This window comes from Hylobates moloch, unplaced genomic scaffold, assembly GCF_009828535.3.
Source record: "Hylobates moloch isolate HMO894 unplaced genomic scaffold, HMol_V3 SCAFFOLD_12, whole genome shotgun sequence".
NCBI lineage: Eukaryota > Metazoa > Chordata > Mammalia > Primates > Hylobatidae > Hylobates > Hylobates moloch.
The window spans coordinates 15,703,770-15,724,455 of NW_026652287.1; the positions used below are offsets into that span (position 1 = coordinate 15,703,770).

The 20,686-nt window shown below is 44.4% G+C and overlaps 1 protein-coding gene across 2 annotated transcripts in view; it reads left to right on the forward strand.

Moving 5' to 3' along the window:
- Window positions 1-20,686, forward strand: part of FBXO21 (F-box protein 21) — a 48,736-nt gene that overhangs the window by 13,289 nt on the left and 14,761 nt on the right. The window contains exons 5-10 of one of the 2 annotated variants that reach the window (XM_032168572.2): window positions 2,291-2,437; window positions 2,747-2,883; window positions 4,470-4,606; window positions 10,024-10,203; window positions 11,492-11,624; window positions 19,069-19,280. In XM_032168572.2, the coding sequence (XP_032024463.1) occupies window positions 2,291-2,437; window positions 2,747-2,883; window positions 4,470-4,606; window positions 10,024-10,203; window positions 11,492-11,624; window positions 19,069-19,280 (946 nt within the window). The remainder of the gene's footprint in view (window positions 1-2,290; window positions 2,438-2,746; window positions 2,884-4,469; window positions 4,607-10,023; window positions 10,204-11,491; window positions 11,625-19,068; window positions 19,281-20,686) is intronic. The other variant, XM_032168573.2, reaches the window with a different exon arrangement.

Sequence of the window (20,686 nt, forward strand, 5' to 3'; positions counted from 1 at the left end):
CTTGTCCATAATGAAAGGTGAGAAGGAAGAAGTTGAGTGGACAGGCAAGATGAAGGGAGTGGAGAATCTTTTTGTTCTTAAGTTCAACAGGAACAAAGTGAGACTTCCATTTTTTTAAAAATGATTTTGAATTCCTACAATATTACACAAACATTCCCATAAGTTATGGTTATGAAATATAAATATGACTGGTCGTTTACTTTTATTCCCTACTTCCGGTGATTTACCAGATTGTTGATTTTTTTCCATTCCAGTGTTATCTCATAGTCATGTTCCCATTCTGTTACTATTCCTTTTTTAAAAAAAATTTATTTATTTTTAGAGACGGGGTCTTGCTATGTCACCTATGCTAGATTCAAACTCCTGTGCTCAAGTGCCACCACACCTGGCTGGCTTCTGTAACTAGTCTCATGCAGTCTGTGGCCACCTCTCCTGGCAACAACTTTCTGAGTAATACTTGCTTTCATGAACATTACCCCCTCTTCCCTCCAAGTCAGCCAAAATACCAGTGCCAGCCCAATTAGAAATCTAGCCTTCACCACTGCATGTGAAACCTGCAATGTGGACAACTGATTTCCCTTTTATATTAAACCTCTACCTGCTTTTCAATGCCCTGCATAATCTGGTCCAGACCTTTGCTCCGTACTCTCCAGGATGTCCCATTTGCTCCAGCCAGGCCATTGTCTAGACTGGTGCCCCACAAATACACCTGGCTTCACTTCCTCATTCATGATATCCCTCCTTCTCATAATCCCTCTTGAAAATCCTAGTCCCCCTCCATAGTTCAGCTCAAGCCTCACTTCCATTAAATTTCCACTGACTACTTGGAGATTTTACTCACCTCAGAGCTACAGTAGCATTTAAAAGTAAGCTGTCTTGCATTTTTTTGTTTCCTGTGTATACATTTGTTTCTGTAACTAGTCCCTAAGCTTCTTGTGTTGTGGTCCTTGTGTTAGGATCACTGTATACCCCACAATGCTTAGTGTAAATGCTTATCAAGTGTATAAAAACCTAGTATCATCCAAAAGGAAATGAAACATCTGTTTCAGTTGATGAAAATAAATTCTCACCACCCTAGAATCCCCTCATCTGTATACTGGAGTTGAGAAGCATCCTATCTTCTGTTTATTTCACAGTTAAGAATAGTATTTTTTTTTTGTAGCTTATGTATGAAAACAAATACTCCTTTTTCATTTTCTAAATACAACATTAGAAGTTTCAAAGAACTTCCACATCAGTGTCATAAGCATTGAGAAGCCATTGGAAGTTGTTTAGTAGTTGAGTGAATGACAGTTGGCTCTCCAAGTTTCTGATCCTTGGTGACTGACTAGAATAATGCCGATGCCATCGAAGAAGTCTGGGAATCGTAGCATTAGGAAGGAACGGAGTTCAGAAATGTGCAGCATAAACTGCTTCAGCCTCCAGGTAGGGAAGCTGCGGCCCACGGAGGCCCAGGAGACAGTCCCTGGCTGGTGGCAACACTGGGACTGGGATCGAGGTGTCTTGACACCCGTTCAACTGCTTTGAGCTCTGGAGCATTGGTAAGGGAGTCCAGGTTCTGAGCTGGTCTGAGATCTCTTGAATTTAAGGTGACTCAAGAGCTTCCCACATAACGGTGTCCTTATCCAAATGATGCTGTTAGCCCTTCAGTCTCTGCTTCCAAAATTACCTAAGACTGTGAAGAGGAGTGATTCTTAAGAGACTGTCTGCAGTGTGTTCTGCACAGCTTTTCAGCTGTAGGTTCCCCAAGCATAACTGTTTATCTCATTGGAAAGTAGGGTTAGCTCCAGAGTCCATTTACTGTTCACCCTTGAGACGTGTAATTTGTTGAAATGGCACTTCTGTCATGGAGGGCTTTCAAGTTGTTGTTTTTTTTGTTTGTTTGTTTGTTTTAAAGGAACTGCCTTATACCATTAAGTTTTCAGAGTTGTTGGATTTGGAACCTATAACAGCTAGGGAGACAGAAGTAGCTTGAAAAGATCTCCTTGATGTCATTTACTTCTCTTTGTAATAGAACATGAGACTGCGCCACATACCACACAGTTTTTTAGTCCATGACTTCTGAGAGAAGTTTGATTTATGTATTTATTTTTTTTAAAGTTTAAGCTACTTTGTTATGAAAATGTTGCTCCTTCTCAGTGTGTTAGCAGCAAGGTCCGTGGCCAAAACATGAAGCTTATCCAGTGGGATAGTGTAAAGAGCCATGTCCCAGGATGTCCAGGGTAAAATTGCAAACTAATAAGAAAAGGGTAACGTAAGAATTTATTCGGTAATTCTTGTTCATTTTCAGGTGCTGTATATATTGACCAGTACTGCAATCCTCTCTCCGACATCAGCCTCAAAGACATCCAGGCCCAAATTGACAGCATCGTGGAGCTTGTTTGCAAAGCCCTTCGGGGCATAAACAGTCGCCACCCCAGCTTGGCCTTCAAGGCAGGTGTGGCATTGCTTTGGATCCAGCTGTATTTACGAAAGAAAATCTAGAGGAATTGGTTAATTTGAAAGATTTGTTAGTGTGCTCCCATTATGTCACGAGAAAGTGATAAAATGACGTGACCACATGTTTACCTGGTTGAAGTGTTGAACCTAAAGCACTTCAAATACATACTGCCTTCTGCTTCCTAGATTGGCAACACTTGATTAATATTGTTAGGCCATTGCCAATGTCTTCATGTTGTGAGTTGTTTGGGGCACCTGTCACAACCTTTTTTGTGCTTGGGTCCCAGAGTAGATCTCTGTGTTTCAGGTGAATCATCCATGATAATGGAAATAGAACTCCAGAGCCAGGTGCTGGATGCCATGAACTATGTCCTTTACGACCAACTGAAGTTCAAGGGGAATCGAATGGATTACTATAATGCCCTAAACTTATATATGCATCAGGTAAATATAGGTACAGTAATATATGGGTATAGTAATATAGGTATAGTAATTTTTTTTTCTGTTTTTAGAGACAGGGTCTCGCTCTGTTGCTCAGGCTGGAATGCAGTGGCACGATCATAGCTTACTGCAGCCTCAAACTCCTGGGCTCAAGTGATCCTGCCGCCTCACCCTCCTGAGTAGCTAGGACTACATGCCACCACACCTGGCTAATTTTTTATTTTTTGTAGAAATGAGGTCTTGCTATGTTGCCCGGCCTGGTCTCAAACTCCTGACCTCAAGTGATCCTCCTGCCTTGGCCTCCCAAAGTGCTGGGATTATAGGTGTGAGCCACTGTGCCCATCCTATGTGTATTTTTTTAAGCTTCTCTCTGATGGACCGTACATTCTTGAAGGTCAGTACTATGCCTTCCGTCTCTGAGTGCTCAATGAAACTTATTTTTCCTTCCGCTGTAAGGATATTGTTGTGGAGTTTATCTGTTTCCTCATGGAGTATCCTCCATATGCAAACCCTTGAGATAAATTTTTGACTAAAAATAGATATTTCTCTGACTCTGTTTGGTCAGTTTGTATCTCGTGAACACTAAACTGTGGAACTAATCAGGGTCCTCTTTGCACTGGCCTCTAGCCATTTGGGGGAACCTGTGGCCCAGCTATGTCAAGTTTGCATCTGTTATTTTTTATTTGCTTTCTGCCTAGTTCCATTTTCATATTTATTTTGTTGCCCTGTCTGCTACTTTCATTTTATTTTGTTATATCATACACACTTTTCCTTGAAACAGTCTTAAATACTTTCTGGAAGAAGGAGGGCCTAAATCAGGGCTTGACCAACTTTTCCTGTAAAAGGCCAGTCAGTAAATTATTTCAGCTTTGGCCAGGCATGGTGGCTCACACTGTAATCCCAGCAGTTTGGGAGGCCGAGGTGGGCGGATCACCTGAGGTCAGGAGTTCGAGACCAGCCTGGCCAACATGGCGAAACCCTGTTTCTACTAAAAATACAAAAAAATTAGCCAGGCATGGTGGTGGTTGCCTGTAATCCCAGCTACTCGGGAGGCTGAGGCAAGAGAATTGCTTGAACCCGGAAGGTTGCAGTGAGCCGAGATCACGCCATTGCACTCCAGTCTGGGCAACAGAGCGGGACTCCATCTCAAAAAGAAAAAAAAAAGTATTTCAGCATTGAGGGCCATGTGGTCTCTATTGTTAACCACCAAGTTCTGCCACTGTGGTGTAAAAGGAGACACAGATAATATAAAAACAACTGAGCGTGGCTGTGTCCAAACTGTATATATGAACATTGAAATTTGAATTTCATGTTACTTTCATATGTCTTTGAATAGTATTAACTATTTTTTCAAACATTAAAAAACATAAAACTTCTTCTTACATAGGCTGTACAAAAATAGTCGGTGGACCAGAATTGCCATGGACCATAGTTTACTGACCCCTGACCTAAATAAGTGAAATACTCACTTAAGCCTCACAAATGAGCATCATGCCCAATGCACAATAGGTGCCTAATGAGAATGTTTATTGAAAGAATGAGAACGTATAGTTCATCCCAGTGAAATAAAAGCATTTTTTCTGCTTTAGGTTTTGATTCGCAGAACAGGAATCCCAATCAGCATGTCTCTGCTCTATTTGACAATTGCTCGGCAATTGGGAGTCCCACTGGAGCCTGTCAACTTCCCAAGTCACTTCTTATTAAGGTGGTGCCAAGGTGCAGAAGGGTGAGCATCCGTGACACATTATCTGTGGTCCTGAAGATTTGGTCCCTCTGTGCCGAGAGGCAGTCTGATTTTCGACATCAAGTTGGGTGTTACCACACAGGTTAAAAATGGACTAGGGTGGTGATGGAACTGTTTTGTTTCCTGGCTGTATCAGTGTCAGTATTCTGGTTGTGTTATTATACTGTAACAGTTAAGATGGTACCATCAGGGGAGACTGGGTAAAGGGTACTCTGGATCTTTCAGTATTTCTTAAAACTGCATGTGTGAATCTACCTTTATCTCAAAAAGTTTAATTTAAAAAAGATAAGACTCTGATTTCAGGGTCTTATGTGGTTCTCAGAGTCCCTTTGTTCCAAAGCAGATCAGATCAAAGAGTTCTTAAAGAAATTATTTCTTTTCATTCTTCCGTAAAGTCTCCCCCTTTGTCCCACATGAGTGGGAGAGGAGGAGAGGAAGGGAGGGAAAGAAAGCAGGGGAGATTGAACAGGGTGGCCACGTTCCCCTTCAGGCAAGGTTGGTGACTGATGAGAATTTTAGAGACCTGGTAACTGAGTTCTGTTTTGTTCTTTTTTAAACCTAGTGCTCTGTAGGGCAAAAAGCTCCTTTTCAGTTACAGTCTAGCTTTTCTGAAAGAAATAGTTCAACAGGTAGAAATATATTCTCATTAAATCTACAATTTAGGGGGAAAAGAAAAAAGTTATTTACCTATGTCTTGATCTTTGAAACTCTGTCTTAATGATTAACTCTGATAACCTTTAGATGAATTGTGTGATAGAAAGTACCAGAGCTTTATAGTCAAACTGGGTTCAAACTTTGCCTTCCTCTGAGGAGGCCTCAGTTTCTTCCTTGGTAAAATAGATGAATGTTTTTTTATAAAGCAGCTTGGAAGATTAAATGAGATCACCCAGTGTATTATATACCCAGGAGAGTTTCCGATGTGACATAGCAAAAAAGTACAATTGGTCTCTGTTCCTACCTCTTAGTTTAAGAAATAAAACATTACGTATTTAGTTGAAGCCTCCCAGGTACTCCTCCTCATCCCTTTCTCCTCTCCAGAGCTAACCACCAGTTTGAAAGTGTTTGTTATTTCTGGGTTTTTTTGTTTTTTTTTTTTTTGTTTTTTTTTTTTTTTTTTTTGAGACAGGGTCTGGCTGTGCCACCCAGGCTGGGGTGCATTGGCGCAATCTTGGCTTACTGCACCCTCCATCTCCTGGACTCAAGCCATCCTTCCACCTCAGCCTCCCTAGTAGCTGGGACCACAGGCATGCATCACCACCACCTGGCTAATTTTTTTGTAGAGACGGGGTCTCGTCATGTTGCCCAGGCTAGTATTGAACTCCTGAGCTCAAGTGATCCGCCTGCCTCAGCCTCCCAAGGTGCTGGGATTACAGGCGTAAGCCACCGCGCCTGGCCGTGTTTATTTCCATGCAAATGTTGATGGTTCATTACTTATGTATGTTGCCTTAAATACCCACACAGGCTTCCCTTGTGTTCCAGATATGTGTTTCCGAGGATGTACTGGATGGTTTAATTTTTGGATAGTGGGGACCCAATTTCCATTATTTTAAGTGGGAAAAATGATTTTTCATCCCATTCCCTCTCCCCAAATAACCCAACCAATCTCCCCAAGTATCTCCAAAATATTCTTAAATGCCTATGTAATAATCCACCAAAGATTTCTGTACAATATAAAACATTTAAAACACCAATTACCATGTCATTTGCCACAATAACTTACTACAGGGTAGGATTGTATGCAGTTAACATCATTTTTCCTTCTTGCGCTACAGTGGACATATACTATAATGCAAATGAACAATGAAATAATTTAATACCCCCCAGACACGTGACAGAAACAAGCACTGAGCCCCATGAGGGACTCAGCCCTCAGGGACAAGGCGGGAGCTGCTGGGCTATGGCCCTTTCTGCCCTTTGCTCTCTGCCTTTGGCCACTTTTTTCTGTCCCTGTAGAAAGACCATATTTTCTTAAGCACTGTAACTTTATAATTATCCCTGATATCTGGTAGGATGAAACTCCAGCTAGTTCTTCAAAATTGCCTTGGCTGTTTTTAGCTTTTGCTTTCCATATAGATTTAGAATCAGTTTTGTCAGGTTCTTTGGAAACCCTGTGTGTCTGTTGATTGGAGCCAGGGATTACTTTGAATTGGAGTTCTAGATTAATAGGGGGACATTGCCAATGTCTCACTATCAGTCTTTCTGTGAACATGGACCTACTCTGTTTAGGTTGTCATTACTGGCCTTAAAAAGATTTTATCTTTTTCTTCATCAAGCTAACATCTTGTTAGATTTATTCTTAGGTACCTTCCTTTGGTATTTTTTTTTTCGGGTGAAAATGGTAATTTTTAAGATTACATTTTTTAAGTATTAATGATATACAGAGATGTGGTTGCTATCTAGATACAGTTTTGATCTTCAGTGCCTTGGCTGAATAAATCATTAGTGCTAATAATTTGTCCATTCCTGGCTTTTCTCTGTGGATAATCATAGTATCTGTGAATAGTGACAATTTGGTTTCTTCTTTTTTATAACTCCTATATATTTGTTTCTTTCTCTTGCATTACTCTGCTGCCTAGATCTTTTTGTACAAAGTTGAATAAAAACAAAGATAGCAGGGACTCTTGCCTTGGGTATGACTTTAAATGGAATGCTTTTAAAATTTCAAAGCCAGGCATGGTGACGCACGCCTGTAGTCCCAGCTGCTTAGAAGGCTGAGGTGGGAGGATTGATTGAGCCCAGTAGTTCAAGGCCAGCTTGGGCAACATAGCAAAGCCCTGTCTCAGAAAAAGAAAACAAAAATTCACCATCAGGCATGCTGTTGGGAGCGGTTAGGGATTATGAAAGCTACCATCTAAATTCCTACTTTGCTAAGTTTTATTAATAGCTAGGCATTCGATTTTTTTTTTTTTCAGAATTCTTTTTCTGTGTCTACTCATATGATAAGGTTTTTCTCTTTTAGTCCATATGTTTAGAAATAGATTTTTTTGTTGTAATAGAATTTCTTTTTTTAACTTTTAAGTTCAGGTGTACATGTGCAAGTTTGTTACATAGGTAAACTTGTGTTATGGGGGTTTGTTGTGCAGATTATTTCACGCAGGTATTAAGCCTAGTTCCCATTAGTTATTTTTCCTGATCCTCTCCCACCGCCCACCCTCTGATAGGCCCCAGTGTGTGTTGTTCCACTGTAGGTCTGTGTGTTCTCATCACATAGTTCCCACTTATAAGTGAGAGCATGCAGTATTTGGTTTTCTGTTCCTTTGTTAGTTTGCTAAGGATGATGGCTCTAGCTCCATCCATATCCCTGCAAAGGACATGATCTTGTTCTTTTTTGTGGCTACATAGTATTCCATAGTGTATATGTGTCATATTTTCTTTATGCAGTCTATCACTGATGGGCATTTAGGTTGATTCCAGGTCTTTGCTATTGTGAATAGTGCTGCAGTGAACATATGTGTGCATGTGACTTTATAATAGAATGACTTATATTCCTTTGGGTATACACGCAGTAATGGGATTGCTGGGTCAAATGGTTTAGCTGTCTTCAGGCCTTTGAGGAATCACCACACTCTCTTCCACAATGATTGAACTAATTTACACTCCCACTAACAGTGTATAAGCATTCCTTTTTCTCCACAATCTCCCTAGCATCTGTTACAAAATAGATTTTTTCATGTTCAACTCTCCTTCCATTGTTGCGGCACATCTAAATTACTTATTTGTAAAATACATTGCTGCATGTGATTTACTCATGTTTTATCCAGGATTTTTGCATTTATGATAGCTCATAAATGATCTTGGCCTAGAAATTTTTGTACGTTTGTCCTTAGGAAGTTCTAGCCTCATAGAAAGAGTTTAAGAGTTCCTTGTTTCTAGAACATTTATGTAATTCTTATTTTTTTGTGTGCTTTCCTCATAGGTTTATTTATTTTATTTTTGTTTTTTATTTTTTCGAGATGGAGTCTCAGTCTGTTGCCCAGGCTGGAGGGCCGTGGTGCGATCTCGGCTCACTGCAACCTCCGCCTCCTGGGTTCAAGCGATTCTCCTGCCTCAGCCTCCCAAGTAGCTGGGATTTCAGGCATGCACCACCACGCCCAGCTAATTTTTGTATGTTTAGTAAAGACAGGGTTTCACAATGTTGGCCAGGATGGTCTAGATCTCTTGACCTCGTGATCTGCCTGCCTCGGCCTCCCAAAGTGCTGGGATTACAGACGTTAGCCACCGCACCCAGCCATATCCTTGCTAAGGGTAGGTTATAAATATGACTCAAGGAAGAAATTCGATTGGAGTTTTTTAGCAACCAAAGAGAGGAATATGCTATGATTTGTAGTGGGCTTCAAATATAAGATGAAACAATAGCTCATAAGAAACACTAGTATCCCTGAAACAGAGCCACCTGAATCCCTCCATGAGTCCTCACAATGGGCCTGGCAGTGCAGTGAGAGCTTGCATCATGTGACCGCTGCTCAGCATTGTGCTCAGCCAGGGCCAGCCCCAGCATACTAGTGCAGTTCAAGTGCAGGTCACAGAAGGCAGACCTGCAAGAAGAGCTGTGTGATCGAGGCCAGGGGCACAGCTCTCTGTGCTCTAGCACAGGGTTCCCAGCCCAAGGCTGTGATAGGCTCAGCAGGTCTCTGACCACCTCAGCGTATCAGCAGAACTGATGGCCGAATCCTTCTGGTGTGAGGTGCTGTAACTTTTTTTTTTTTTTTTTTTTTTTGAGACAGAGTCTTTCTCTGTCGCCCAGGCTGGAGTGCAGTGCAGTGCAGTAGCGTGATCTTGGCTCACTGCAAGCTCCGCCTCCCGGGTTCACACCAGTCTCCTGCCTCAGCCTCCCAAGTAGCTGGGACTACAGGTGCGTGCTACCACACCCGGCTAATTTTTTTGTATTTTTAGTAGAAACGGGGTTTCACCGTGTTAGCCAGGATGTTAGTCACGATCTCCTGATCTTGTGATCCGCCCACCTCAGCCTCCCAAAGTGCTGGGATTACAGGTGTGAGCCACCGTGCCCTGCTGAGGTGCTGTAACTTTCATCAGATCATCCAGGGCCCAGGATCCACAGACGGTTACCTGCTGCTAATCTATGGAATTAACAGACTGCCTCAGGCATTCCATGAATCTTTATCTTAGCTGAACTTGTATATACTCCTGGCAGTGAGTTTTAGTCTTCCTAAAGAACGCTATTAGATGACATACATTGGTGCTGTTTCTTAAATGTCAGTGTGCTGTGATCTTAGCAGAGCTTGCACAAAGGGGTCAGATTTTAAACTTGGACAAGACCTTCATATTGTAAGTAGAAATGTTATGGTCTCAACCTTCAGCCCATGATTTGAGCTACTTATTGTGGAGACTTAAAATAATGAGTTGTTCAGCTCTCATCTGATATTTGGCTCTTTGGATAGGGCAACCCTGGACATCTTTGACTACATCTACATAGATGCTTTTGGGAAAGGCAAGCAGCTGACAGTGAAAGAATGCGAGTACTTGATCGGCCAGCACGTGACTGCAGCACTGTATGGGGTGGTCAATGTCAAGAAGGTGTTACAGAGAATGGTGGGAAACCTGTTAAGCCTCGGGAAGCGGTAAGGTTTTCTTGGTTTTCTAGTACTTCTGCAGAGCACGTGTCTTTAGAGGCTTGAATTGTGTTTGAGATGTGCCAAGTGACTTTTCTTTGAGATCTTTGCAGTAGACACTGAGAAGTTCTCTTTGCGAGTACTGAAAGCATTCTTCAGTAACAAGAATATCCTAGACTGGGAAAGATTATTTTTCAAAGGCAAGATCTTCTCATATCCAAATGCTTTGCCGTCCTTTAATTTATACCTTCCTGTCGTTAGATAAGAAAACAAAAATATGAAACTGTCTTGTTTCTGAGTCCAAGGAAATTTGTCCTACAGGGAAAGTAGAAAGTTGTAGACTGTATATTATAGTAATAGTTTTATGTCTAATGACAGAATTCTTTTTTTAATAGACTATTTTTTAGAGCAGTTTTAGGCTAACTGCAAAATTGAGCAGAAAGTACAGAGAGTTCCCGTATCCTCCCTGCCCTACACATGCACAGCCTCCCTCACTGTCAACACCCGCACCAGAGCAGTGCATTTGTTGCAGCCAGTGAGCCTGCACTGATGCATCATTATCACCGAGAGTCCAGTTTCCATGAAGGTTCACTCTTGGTGTCATATATTCTGTGTGCTTGCACAAACACATAATGACATGTGTCCCCCTTTATAGTATCACAGAGTAGTTTCACTGGCCAAAAATATCCTCTGTGCTCCGCCTACTCAGAATTCTTTTTTTTTTTGAAACAGAGTTTCGCTCTTGTTGCCCAGGCTGGAGTGCAATGGCGTGATCTCAGTTCACCACAACCTCTGTCTCCTGGATTCAAGCGATTCTCCTGCCTCAGCTTCCCGAGTAGCTGGGATTACAGGCATGCGCCACCACGCCCAGCTAATTTTTGTATTTTTAGTAGAGACGGGGTTTCTCCATGTTGGTCAGGCTGGTCTTAAACTCCCGACCTCAGGTGATCTGCCTGCCTTGGCCTCCCAAAGTGCTGGGATTACAGGTGTGAGCCACTGCGCCCGGCCTTCAGAATTCATTCTTAATTATGTACAGTGTTATTGCAGTGACTGCTTAGTAAAAATGCTTCTGATTTTAATTTGTACCCATCACCAAAGTAGGGCACAAGATTTATATTTATTGTGTATTTTTTTTTTCTTAAGAGCATTGTATCTCTTTGTTGAGCAGAGAAGAAATACCAGAATCAGAAAACATTTGGGATTTGTGTCAATTATATTTAAAACCTGGGCCTCGAAAAAGAGAGTCTTTGCTGAAAAAACAAGCAGGATAAGACAAAGATTGTTTTTCCTCTGCTAGGGAAGGCATCGATCAGTCATACCAGCTCCTGAGAGACTCGCTGGATCTCTATCTGGCAATGTACCCGGACCAGGTGCAGCTTCTCCTCCTCCAAGCCAGGCTTTACTTCCACCTGGGAATCTGGCCAGAGAAGGTAATTATTTTACTTTGATGCTTTGCACTTGCCTTAGAAAGGGAAGTCCTAGATTGAAGGGTGCCCCTCACAAGCTTATCTTTGTGTTAACATGGGGAATAAAGACAAATTTATTCAGTCTCCAATCATAACCCATTGCTAGATTTTCTTTACTTCTCTTATTCTAAGGAAAATTGGTTCTACTGCCAGGAATTGCCTGTTCTCTTTGTGGTCAGCTCCTTAAACCCTAGAACCACAAAGCCTCTGTCCCCGATACTCAACCACTGGGGCCCTCAGATTATTTTCCCCGAGTCACCCTCACTCAGCAAGGGAAAGCAAAGCTGTAAATGGTCAACCTCTAGCTGTACTGTTAGCAACTACATTGGCCATGAATAAGTACTCCTGTTTGCACAGGAAAATTGGATCTTAGATATGTTCAAGTCCAGCCACTGGACTAGAGAAGGACTCTTTGAAAACCATTGAATTTTGACACTTGCTTCACTTGAATTTTCTCAGTTTTTTAATGGCCCCCTTTGGGCAGCAGCATGCCTTTTCAGAAGGCTGCGGTGTTGACCTCCATGAGCTGTGTGGATGCAGCACGTGGAGAGGCCCGTTGTGTATAATGGTGCAGGAGCCAGCTGCACATTCCCACCGTGCCCTGGCTCTTCTCTGGAAATATGTGAATAGTCCTTTTTGTTTGTTTAGAGGAGAATTTAATTCTGAGGTCTCACAGGCCATCAACATAAACTCATCTCCCTGTGTCATTAGAGAGGGGTAAAATCTTCCTTGAAAAAGTAAATATTATAAGTGACTCTACATTGCTTAAATTTAAAGTCTCACTGATTCACAACTTCGGAGATCTAAAATAGTTCTGAGAAATGATGCATCAGTAGGAAAACCCCAAGGCTCCTTTTTTAAGAAAAGATGTCAGCCAGGCATGGTGGCTCATGCCTGTAATCCCAGTACTTTGGGAGGTTGAGGCAGGTGGATCACCTGAGGTCAGGAATTCAAGACCAGCCTGACCAACATAGTGAAATCCCATCTCTACTAAAAGTACAAAAATTAGCTGGGCGTGGTGGTGGGCACCTGTAATCCCAGCTACTCAGGAGGCTGAGGCAAGAGAATTGCTCGAACCCAGGAGGCAGAGGTTACAGTGAGCCGATACCATGCCACTTCACTCCAGCCAGGGCAACAGAGCGAGACTCTGTCTCAAAAAAAAGAAAAGAAAAGATGTCATCAGTAGCCCACATAGCAAATGCCCTCCCAGAATATCTGTGTAATGTGGTAGAGGAATTATTGGAAAAGAAAACTTTCCACCGAAGTTACCAACTAGTTGTCCAAGATGTAATCATTTATTTTCATTTATTTATGTATTTTAATTTTTTTTTTTTTAATAGAGACTGAGTTTCATCATGTTGTCCAGGCTGGCCTTGAACTCCTGGGCTCAAGGCCATCTTGGCCTCCCAAAGCACTGGGATTACAGGTGTGTGCCACCACACCCTGCCTATTTATTTATTTATTTATTTGGGGGTTTGTTTGTTTGTTTTTTTGAGATGGAGTCTTGCTCCGTCGCCCAGGCTGGAGTGCAGCGGCACGATCTCAACTTACTGCAGCCTCTCCCTTCCAGGTTCAAGCAATTCCCCTGCCTCAGCCTACCGAGTAGCTGGGACTATAGGTACACCACCATGCCTGACTAATTTTTGTATTTGTTTTAGTAGAGACGGGGTTTCACCATGTTGGCCAGGCTGTTCTCGAACTCCTGACCTCAAGCAATCCACGTTCCTCGGCCTCCCAAAGTGCTGGGATTGCAGGCCTGAGACACCGCACCCACCCCCTGCCTATTTATTTTTGATACCAGGATATATATACACTTTTTACTTTAGACTTGTTAAGGAGTTTTTATGAGATGCAGAGCAAAGCAAGTTTCTTTTTTTCTTTTTCTTCAAGACAGAGTCTCACTCTCTTGCCTAGGCTGGAGTGCAGTGGCGCAATCTTGACTCACTGCAACCTCTGCCTCCCAGGTTCAAGTGATCCTCCTGCCTCAGCCTCCCGAGTGGCTGGGATTACTGACACGTGCCACCATGTCTGGCTAATTTTTATATTTTTAGTAGAAACGGGGTTTCATCCTGTTGGCCAGGCTGGTCTTGAACTCCTGACCTCAAGTGATCCACCTGCCTTGGCCTCCCAAAGTGCTGGGATTACAGGTGTGAGCCACCGTGCCTGGCCTGCAAGTTTCTTTAAATGTAAATTTGATAGTTAAATTTTGAGTCATTGTAGAAGTGATGCTATTAACATCCCCTTTTAGGGGGAAATCTGCAGAAGCTGAGGTGTCGTTACCTTCCACACTGGACTCATTTTAGTACTTGGGCTTTACAGACTTACTGGGGACTAACTTTGGTGTCCTCCCTAGTTCCAAAATCGCCACACGCAGAGCATTTTCCCTCATGACATTTGCTGCTGGGGTCCATCTCCTGGCTGACCCCTCATTCAGAGATTAGGGGAGAAAAGTGGCTCATTGCCAGCGCACGCGTGACTGCCTACCCTTAATAAATGCATAATCCAGCTAGGGCCCCTGAGACAGCCACGGAAAACTGTGGGACTCCCAGTGCAGAAGAAGCCAGGGGGTGCTGAAGAAATCGGACAAGGTTCCTCTCCAGAGGAAGGGTTTGAGGTGTGACCTTGAGAAATGAAAAACAACTTCAGAGGGCAGAAAAGTACATGACTCCAGTCAGTGGGAACAGCCTGCACGTGGTCCAGGGGTGGGAGGGTGTGGCGCCTGCAGATGTCAGCCTAGCACGGATTTATATGCTGATGAGTGTGCAGTGTGAGGTGTATTTTTACATATGTGTGTATAAAATTGTTACAGAGTGTGAGACCAGTTTGTGGAAGGCTGTGACTTCATCAAGTGAAAGGGAGACATTCCTGAGCTGGGAAGGCCTGAAGGTTGCCTTGTTGTTAATTGAATTAAATCAGGAAGAGCTAAGAAACATCAGCCCCCTTGCTCACTGTCACAGTAATCCAGGGTTGTGATGACTGTGATGGACATAGAGAGGGCGGGATGGTGAGATTTTAAGTCAGGAGTACTGACTGAACGCCTCCTTCCATCTTCTCAGCAGCCCTATAGGGTAGATATTTTTCTTTTTGCCATGTTGGAAATAATGAAACCGAGGCAGTGAGAAGTTAAATAACTTAGCCAGGTCTCCTGCACATGCCATGACGGCACCAGGAGTTCAGTGCAGGCAAGGTGATGCCCGAGCCCACCCCACGCGGCATCCCGTGGTACAGTGGGCCAAGGCCAGAGCGCTTCTGAAGAAGCCAGCACACAGGCACCTCCTCCTTCCTGCTGCCAGACCTTCGTCCTCATCATGATCCATAGTTCTCCTTTCCCTCTTTCTCTTCCTTTCAGTGGAAAAGGTATCCCTCCAATTTCCCAAGGCAAACTCCCTGTCCGCCCTGCAGGGATTTCCCTGGGTTGCCACCTTTCCTCCTCCCCCAGAGCTGAAGCTCTTAGTCTGCCTCCCACTCACTCCCCAGAACATCAGGACCCGTTCCCATGCCTCCTCCATAGGCACTGTTCTTGCCAAGGAAGCCAGTGACCCTCTTTGGCTGAAACCATTCTCCTCGTTGATAAATGCAGTAGATACTTTTTCTTTCTGTATCTTGCCCTGTCACTGCGGGCTACTCCCTTCCGGGAACACTAAGTTACTTTCGCTCTGTGGTCTCTGGTTCTCAGGCTCTTGCTAGTTCATCCCTTCAAGGCTGAAGGATGGTTTCTAGACATCTTCTACCCTGCACCTGTGCCCTAGGACAGTTCTCTTCTTGTGTCAGTTTCTGCCTGTCTGCTGTGGCTGCTGGAGCACTGGACCCCTGCCTGGACCCTGGGCTCCAGACCAGCATATCCACACAACCGCTACACCCCTGCACGTGACTCTGTCTCCCAGACGAGTGAAAGTCGACCCGCTGAGACCAGCACTTCTGCAGCCCGAAGCAGTGCCCTGGCCTCCTGCTTGTCCTCCCTCTCTCGACTCTGAGCCCCTGTGAACCCGCTCTGTATGAGGGCCAGAGGAATCTTAACAAAATATCAGTTAGGTCCCTTCACTGCTTAAACCCCTCAGGGTGGCTCTCCTGTTGCCTTGAAGACCAGACTTGCTCTCCTCCGTGTGGCTTTTAGGTTCTCAGCGGTCTGGCCCTGCTTGCCTGATGCTCCTCGCCTCCTGTGGAGTTCCTTGGTCCTCTGCTGCACCCACCACTTTGTCTGTGTCCCTGCGCTGTCTTGCTTCAGTCTTTTGCATGTGCTGCGTCTCTGCCCAGGGCCTCTGCTCATCCTCAACTCCATTTGCTGGCTCACTTCTGCCCAGCTGTCAGCTTAGACTTCTGCCTCCTCTGAAACCCCTTCCAGGCCTGGTTCCTGTGTGCGGCCAGGTCATGTTTTCCCGTCGTTCCTGTGCTTGCCCTTCCTAGAGCTTCGTCCAGTCTGTGGTAGCTGCTGCTCCGTCATCCGTCTCCATTAGAACATGTTCTTTAAGGACCAGGACCAGGTCTTGTTCCTAACTGTCACCTTTCCCATGTTCTCAACACAATTCCTGGCCCATGATAGGAGCTCAAAAAATTGTTTAAATGAATAATTAAGAAATGACTGCCAGGTGCAGTGGCTCACACCTGTAATCCCAGCACTTGGGGTGGCAAAGGCAGGTGGATCACTTGAGGCCAGGAGTTTGAGACCAACCTGAGCAACATGACAAAACCCGGTCTCTACCAAAATAAAATACAAAAAGTAACCGCACACGTGCCTGTAGTCCCAGCTACTTGGGAGGCTGAGGTGGGAGGATCTCCTGAGCCTGGGAGGTCAAGGCCAAGGCTGCAATGAGCCATGATCACATCACTGCACTCCAGCCTGGGTGACAGGGTGAGACCTTGTCTCAAAAAAAATGTGGCAGAACTTCATTAGATATGAATAAAGAAGACTCAAAGAGGATGTCGAGATTTTTCAACACGGGGCAGTTTATGCCACTCTGAAAGTAGGTATTTGGAGAGCAGGCCTGTTTTGGTAGTAGGAGAGTGTTTTGTGTGGGGTATGATGCATTCGTCCTGACCTGAAGCCATCGAGTGCAGATGCCCAGTAGCCTTTAGCAGGAGCTCCCAGCATCAGCATCTGGTAACTGAAGCCCCAGAAGTAGCGGATCCCATAGACAGTGGATCTCAAGAAAGCAGAGCCAAGAACTTCCGAGAGAACCTTAGAGGGAACCTGGAATTCAGGGACAGAGCAGGGCCAGCAAACTACAGCTTGTGGGCCAGATTCACAAAGCCTGTTTTTGTGAATAAGTTGTGTTTGTTTACTTATTATCTGTAGCTTTTTTCAAGCTACAGTGGCAGAGTTGAGTAGTTAAATCAGGGACTGTGTGGCCCCCAAAGCCTAGTGTCTCTTCTCTAGCCCTTTACAGAAAAAGTTTACCAACCCCTAGGCTAGAGGGAGAAGAGCAGTATAGGGAAATGCATCATGGGTAATAGACCCCAATCCAGGATCTCCACCCCAGAAATGGTGATCTTGCAGCATTCTAGGCCTAGAATATTTGGTGGGGACGGCATGGTGCCTGGGTCAACACTGTCTGCAAATACACCGGGACCTGAGACACAATGTCTTCGTTTCTGCCCTCTCCCTTCGCTCTCAGCCACACATCCAGCGAAGGTGGGGGTAATTATCCTTGACCTTATCTAGACTTCCTCTGTTCTGTGACGATGCCAAGTTCTCACCGTTTTACTTATCTGGTGGGGAGGTGGCTGCTAGTAGAGAAGGGGAGCTGTGTGTGTGTGTGTGGAGGGGCAGAAAAAGCGGCTTGTTGGTACTCTTTCAGGCCACAAGGACAGCCATTATGCAGGCACTGTCAGTAGGCGCTTCCTGTTTACGTAAAGGGTAAATCTGAGAGTGTCCCAGAATTAAAAGCACCCGGCTGGAGTTAGAGGCACAGGGGGATTGGCTGTCTGTTGATTCTTGTCAAAACTGGGTTTGGAGTACTTGAGATTATGCTGTTTTGTCCATTTTTATGTGTTTGGAACTTTTTGTAGTAGTTAATTTAAAATGCTCCTACTCTTGCTAGGGTATGACACTGGTTGAGACCAAGAGTTGATCTTCACACCCAGAGCCACAGCCTCACTCCACCTCTCCACAACCCTGTGACCCCAGGCAAGTCACTTCACTAAGCCTAAGTCCTGTTTAGGAAGTGATTAAAAGCTTTTTTTTTTTTTTTTCCACCTAATCCTCCCAATTTGAAGATCAAGAAATTACTGACCTTCAAATGGGAAGGATTAAGTGAAACAAAAAACCTGATGGACTTGGCACAGTGACCAGCAGAGAATAGTGTTCAGTAAATGTTGAGGTCCAGCACGTCTCAGTCTGAAAGGCAAGATAATAACATGGTGCATAAAACTGGAGTTTTCACAATACTTTGACAGGCTCACACTGCATCAGCAAATAGGACAGTGATTACTCATGATTTGATAAGCTAAGAAAGGAATTCAGAGGTAAAAACACCAGCTAGTCTGACAGATCTGGGCCTAGAGTCCAGGTTGCTGTAATGTGCTAAGCAGGCTGTAATCCAGGACTCACTCAACTGGAAGGAGAACCTTGTCAGAAATTCTATGCTAAGGGCTGTAAACATAATGGGTGCGAAATAATTGTATGTCTGTGTCTTTTTAAACGTGGAGTTTTTTCCACAGAGGCACTGTGTGCAGTAGAGGCGGTAATAGTGGAGTCAGACAGACCTGCTACTCTGTGCTACTAGTTTAACCTCTGCATAGATGTAGTTTCTCCTGCTGCCTGCTGGATACCAAATACCATGATGAGTTAAGATCACTGAAGTGACCAGCAGGATTTTAGAACTCTGATATACATGGCTCCCTCCTTCTAGTGTAGCTTCATAAACTCAACGAATGCATCCCTTTGGTGCCCACCCTGTGACCTTTTCTATCTTTTCCAGCACTGAGGCAGTTGTGTCAAACATCCTCTTGGTCTCGATTAAAGCAATTTAGCACTTTTTTTCCCTCTGAATTCATGAGTGGCAAGTGAAAATCGTTCCTGTGTATTGAAAAAATGTGGATTCTCACATTTCCCATGCCGACCAAGCATGCTAGGTGCTGTTAGAGCCCACCTCATCCAGAGTGCCCTAGGTGGTGGGCCCTCGCCTGCGTCCCCAGCGCTTATCCCAGGACACTGGTTTCCAAAGAACTCCTCAGGTTGACAGTGGTTGAATTGGGGTGTCCTGGGCCAGCTGCCAGTGTTACAGTAGAGCCCAACCCTGGGCATCTGCAGTGCCGATTTGGTGGCGGTCTGTCAGAGAATGGCCCAGAGACCTGGACCAGGGCGATCAGGGCATAGCCACCCCTTATGGTCCTTTGTTAGGTTACGTAGGTAGGTCTAAATCCCTCGCCGCAAAAAAGAAAAGGCCTAGCTGAAAATATTATCTTTTAGTCTTTCTGTCTTGTTTTGAAGGTGCTTGACATCCTCCAGCACATCCAAACCCTAGACCCGGGGCAGCACGGGGCGGTGGGCTACCTGGTGCAGCACACTCTAGAGCACATTGAGCGCAAAAAGGAGGAGGTGGGCGTAGAGGTGAAGCTGCGCTCCGATGAGAAGCACAGAGATGTCTGCTACTCCATCGGGCTCATTATGAAACATAAGAGGTGAGTGCCCAGGATCGTCTGTCCTGCAGTGTCCGTTCCAGAGGGGCTGTGGAGACACACATGCACCTGGTGAGCCCCCAGGACACAGTGGAGGAGGAGCTGACTGGATCACTTATCCCCCGAGTGCGCACCACGGGGAGGACAGAAAGCTGAACCTCTTTTTTTTTCTTTTTGAACCGTGTCTTTGACCTTTGTGTTTTTTAAGCAGCAACTTACCTGAGAGATCTTCTAGTGTTTTTAGTGGCCTTTAGATGTTTGACCCTTCTCTGTGTGGGAACATGGAAGTAACTTTGTAAGCCAAAAGTTTTTTCTCTCATTTCCTCATTGTTCTTATATCTTGTCACTTAATCTCGGTCTCTTCAAATCTGGTAGGCACTTGGTCTATTTACCAGGCAAAATTAAACTGTATCCAAAATGATTGGAGCAGTTTACATCCCACCAGCAGGCTAGGAGCCTGGAGTTCCTATTCTCACCTGGTGCTATTGCCAGACCTTTAAAAGTGTACTTATGTGAGAAAGGGCAAATAGTGCTTCACTGTGGTTTTAATTTCTGTTTCCTGGGTTACTAAACACGTTGAGGTTCTTTTCATATATTTACTGGCTATCCAAGTTCCAAGTTTCCTTTTATTAAGCACCTCTTCAAACATTTCGTTTTTCTTTTCTTTTTTTTCTTTTTTTTTTTTTCCTTTGGAGACAGAGTCTGGGTCTGTTGCCTAGGCTGGAGTGCAGTGGTGCAGTCTCAGCTCACCTGCAACCTCTGCCTCCCAGTTCAAGCGATTCTCATGCCTCAGCCTCCCAAGTAGGTGGGACTACAGGTGCACACCACCACGCCTGGCTAATTTTTTGTGTTTTAGTAAAGACAGGGTTTCACCATGTTGGCCAGGCTCGTCACTAACTCCTGACCTGAAGTGGTCTGCCGTCTCGGCCTCCCAAAGTGCTAGGATTACAGGCATGAGTCACCGCACCCGGCCCATTTCGTGTTTTTTTTTTCTATTGAGTTATTAGTCCTCCCTAATATGATATGTAGTTGTTCTTCTGTGTATCAGTCTCTACATGACGATAAGTTGCAAATATCTTTTCCCAGTTTTTGGCTGGTGGTTTTCATTCTTTATTGCATTTTATTTTAACTTTTAAATGGAAATTTGCAAAGGTTTTTAAGAGAGAAAGGACTGCAAGGAACCAGGTGGTGTTCCTGTCATCCAGCCTCAACAGCTGCCGTGCGGGGTGAATCTTACTCTCCCCTGCACCGTCCAGACCTTCCTCCCTGGGTTAATTGACGCAAGTGCCAGATGCCATTTCACCTGTAGCGATTTCAGTATGTACCTCTAAAAGGCAGGGGCGCTCTCTCCTTCTCTGTCTTTTCGTATTATAACATCTTGTTATCACATCTAGAAAACCCCAGTTCCT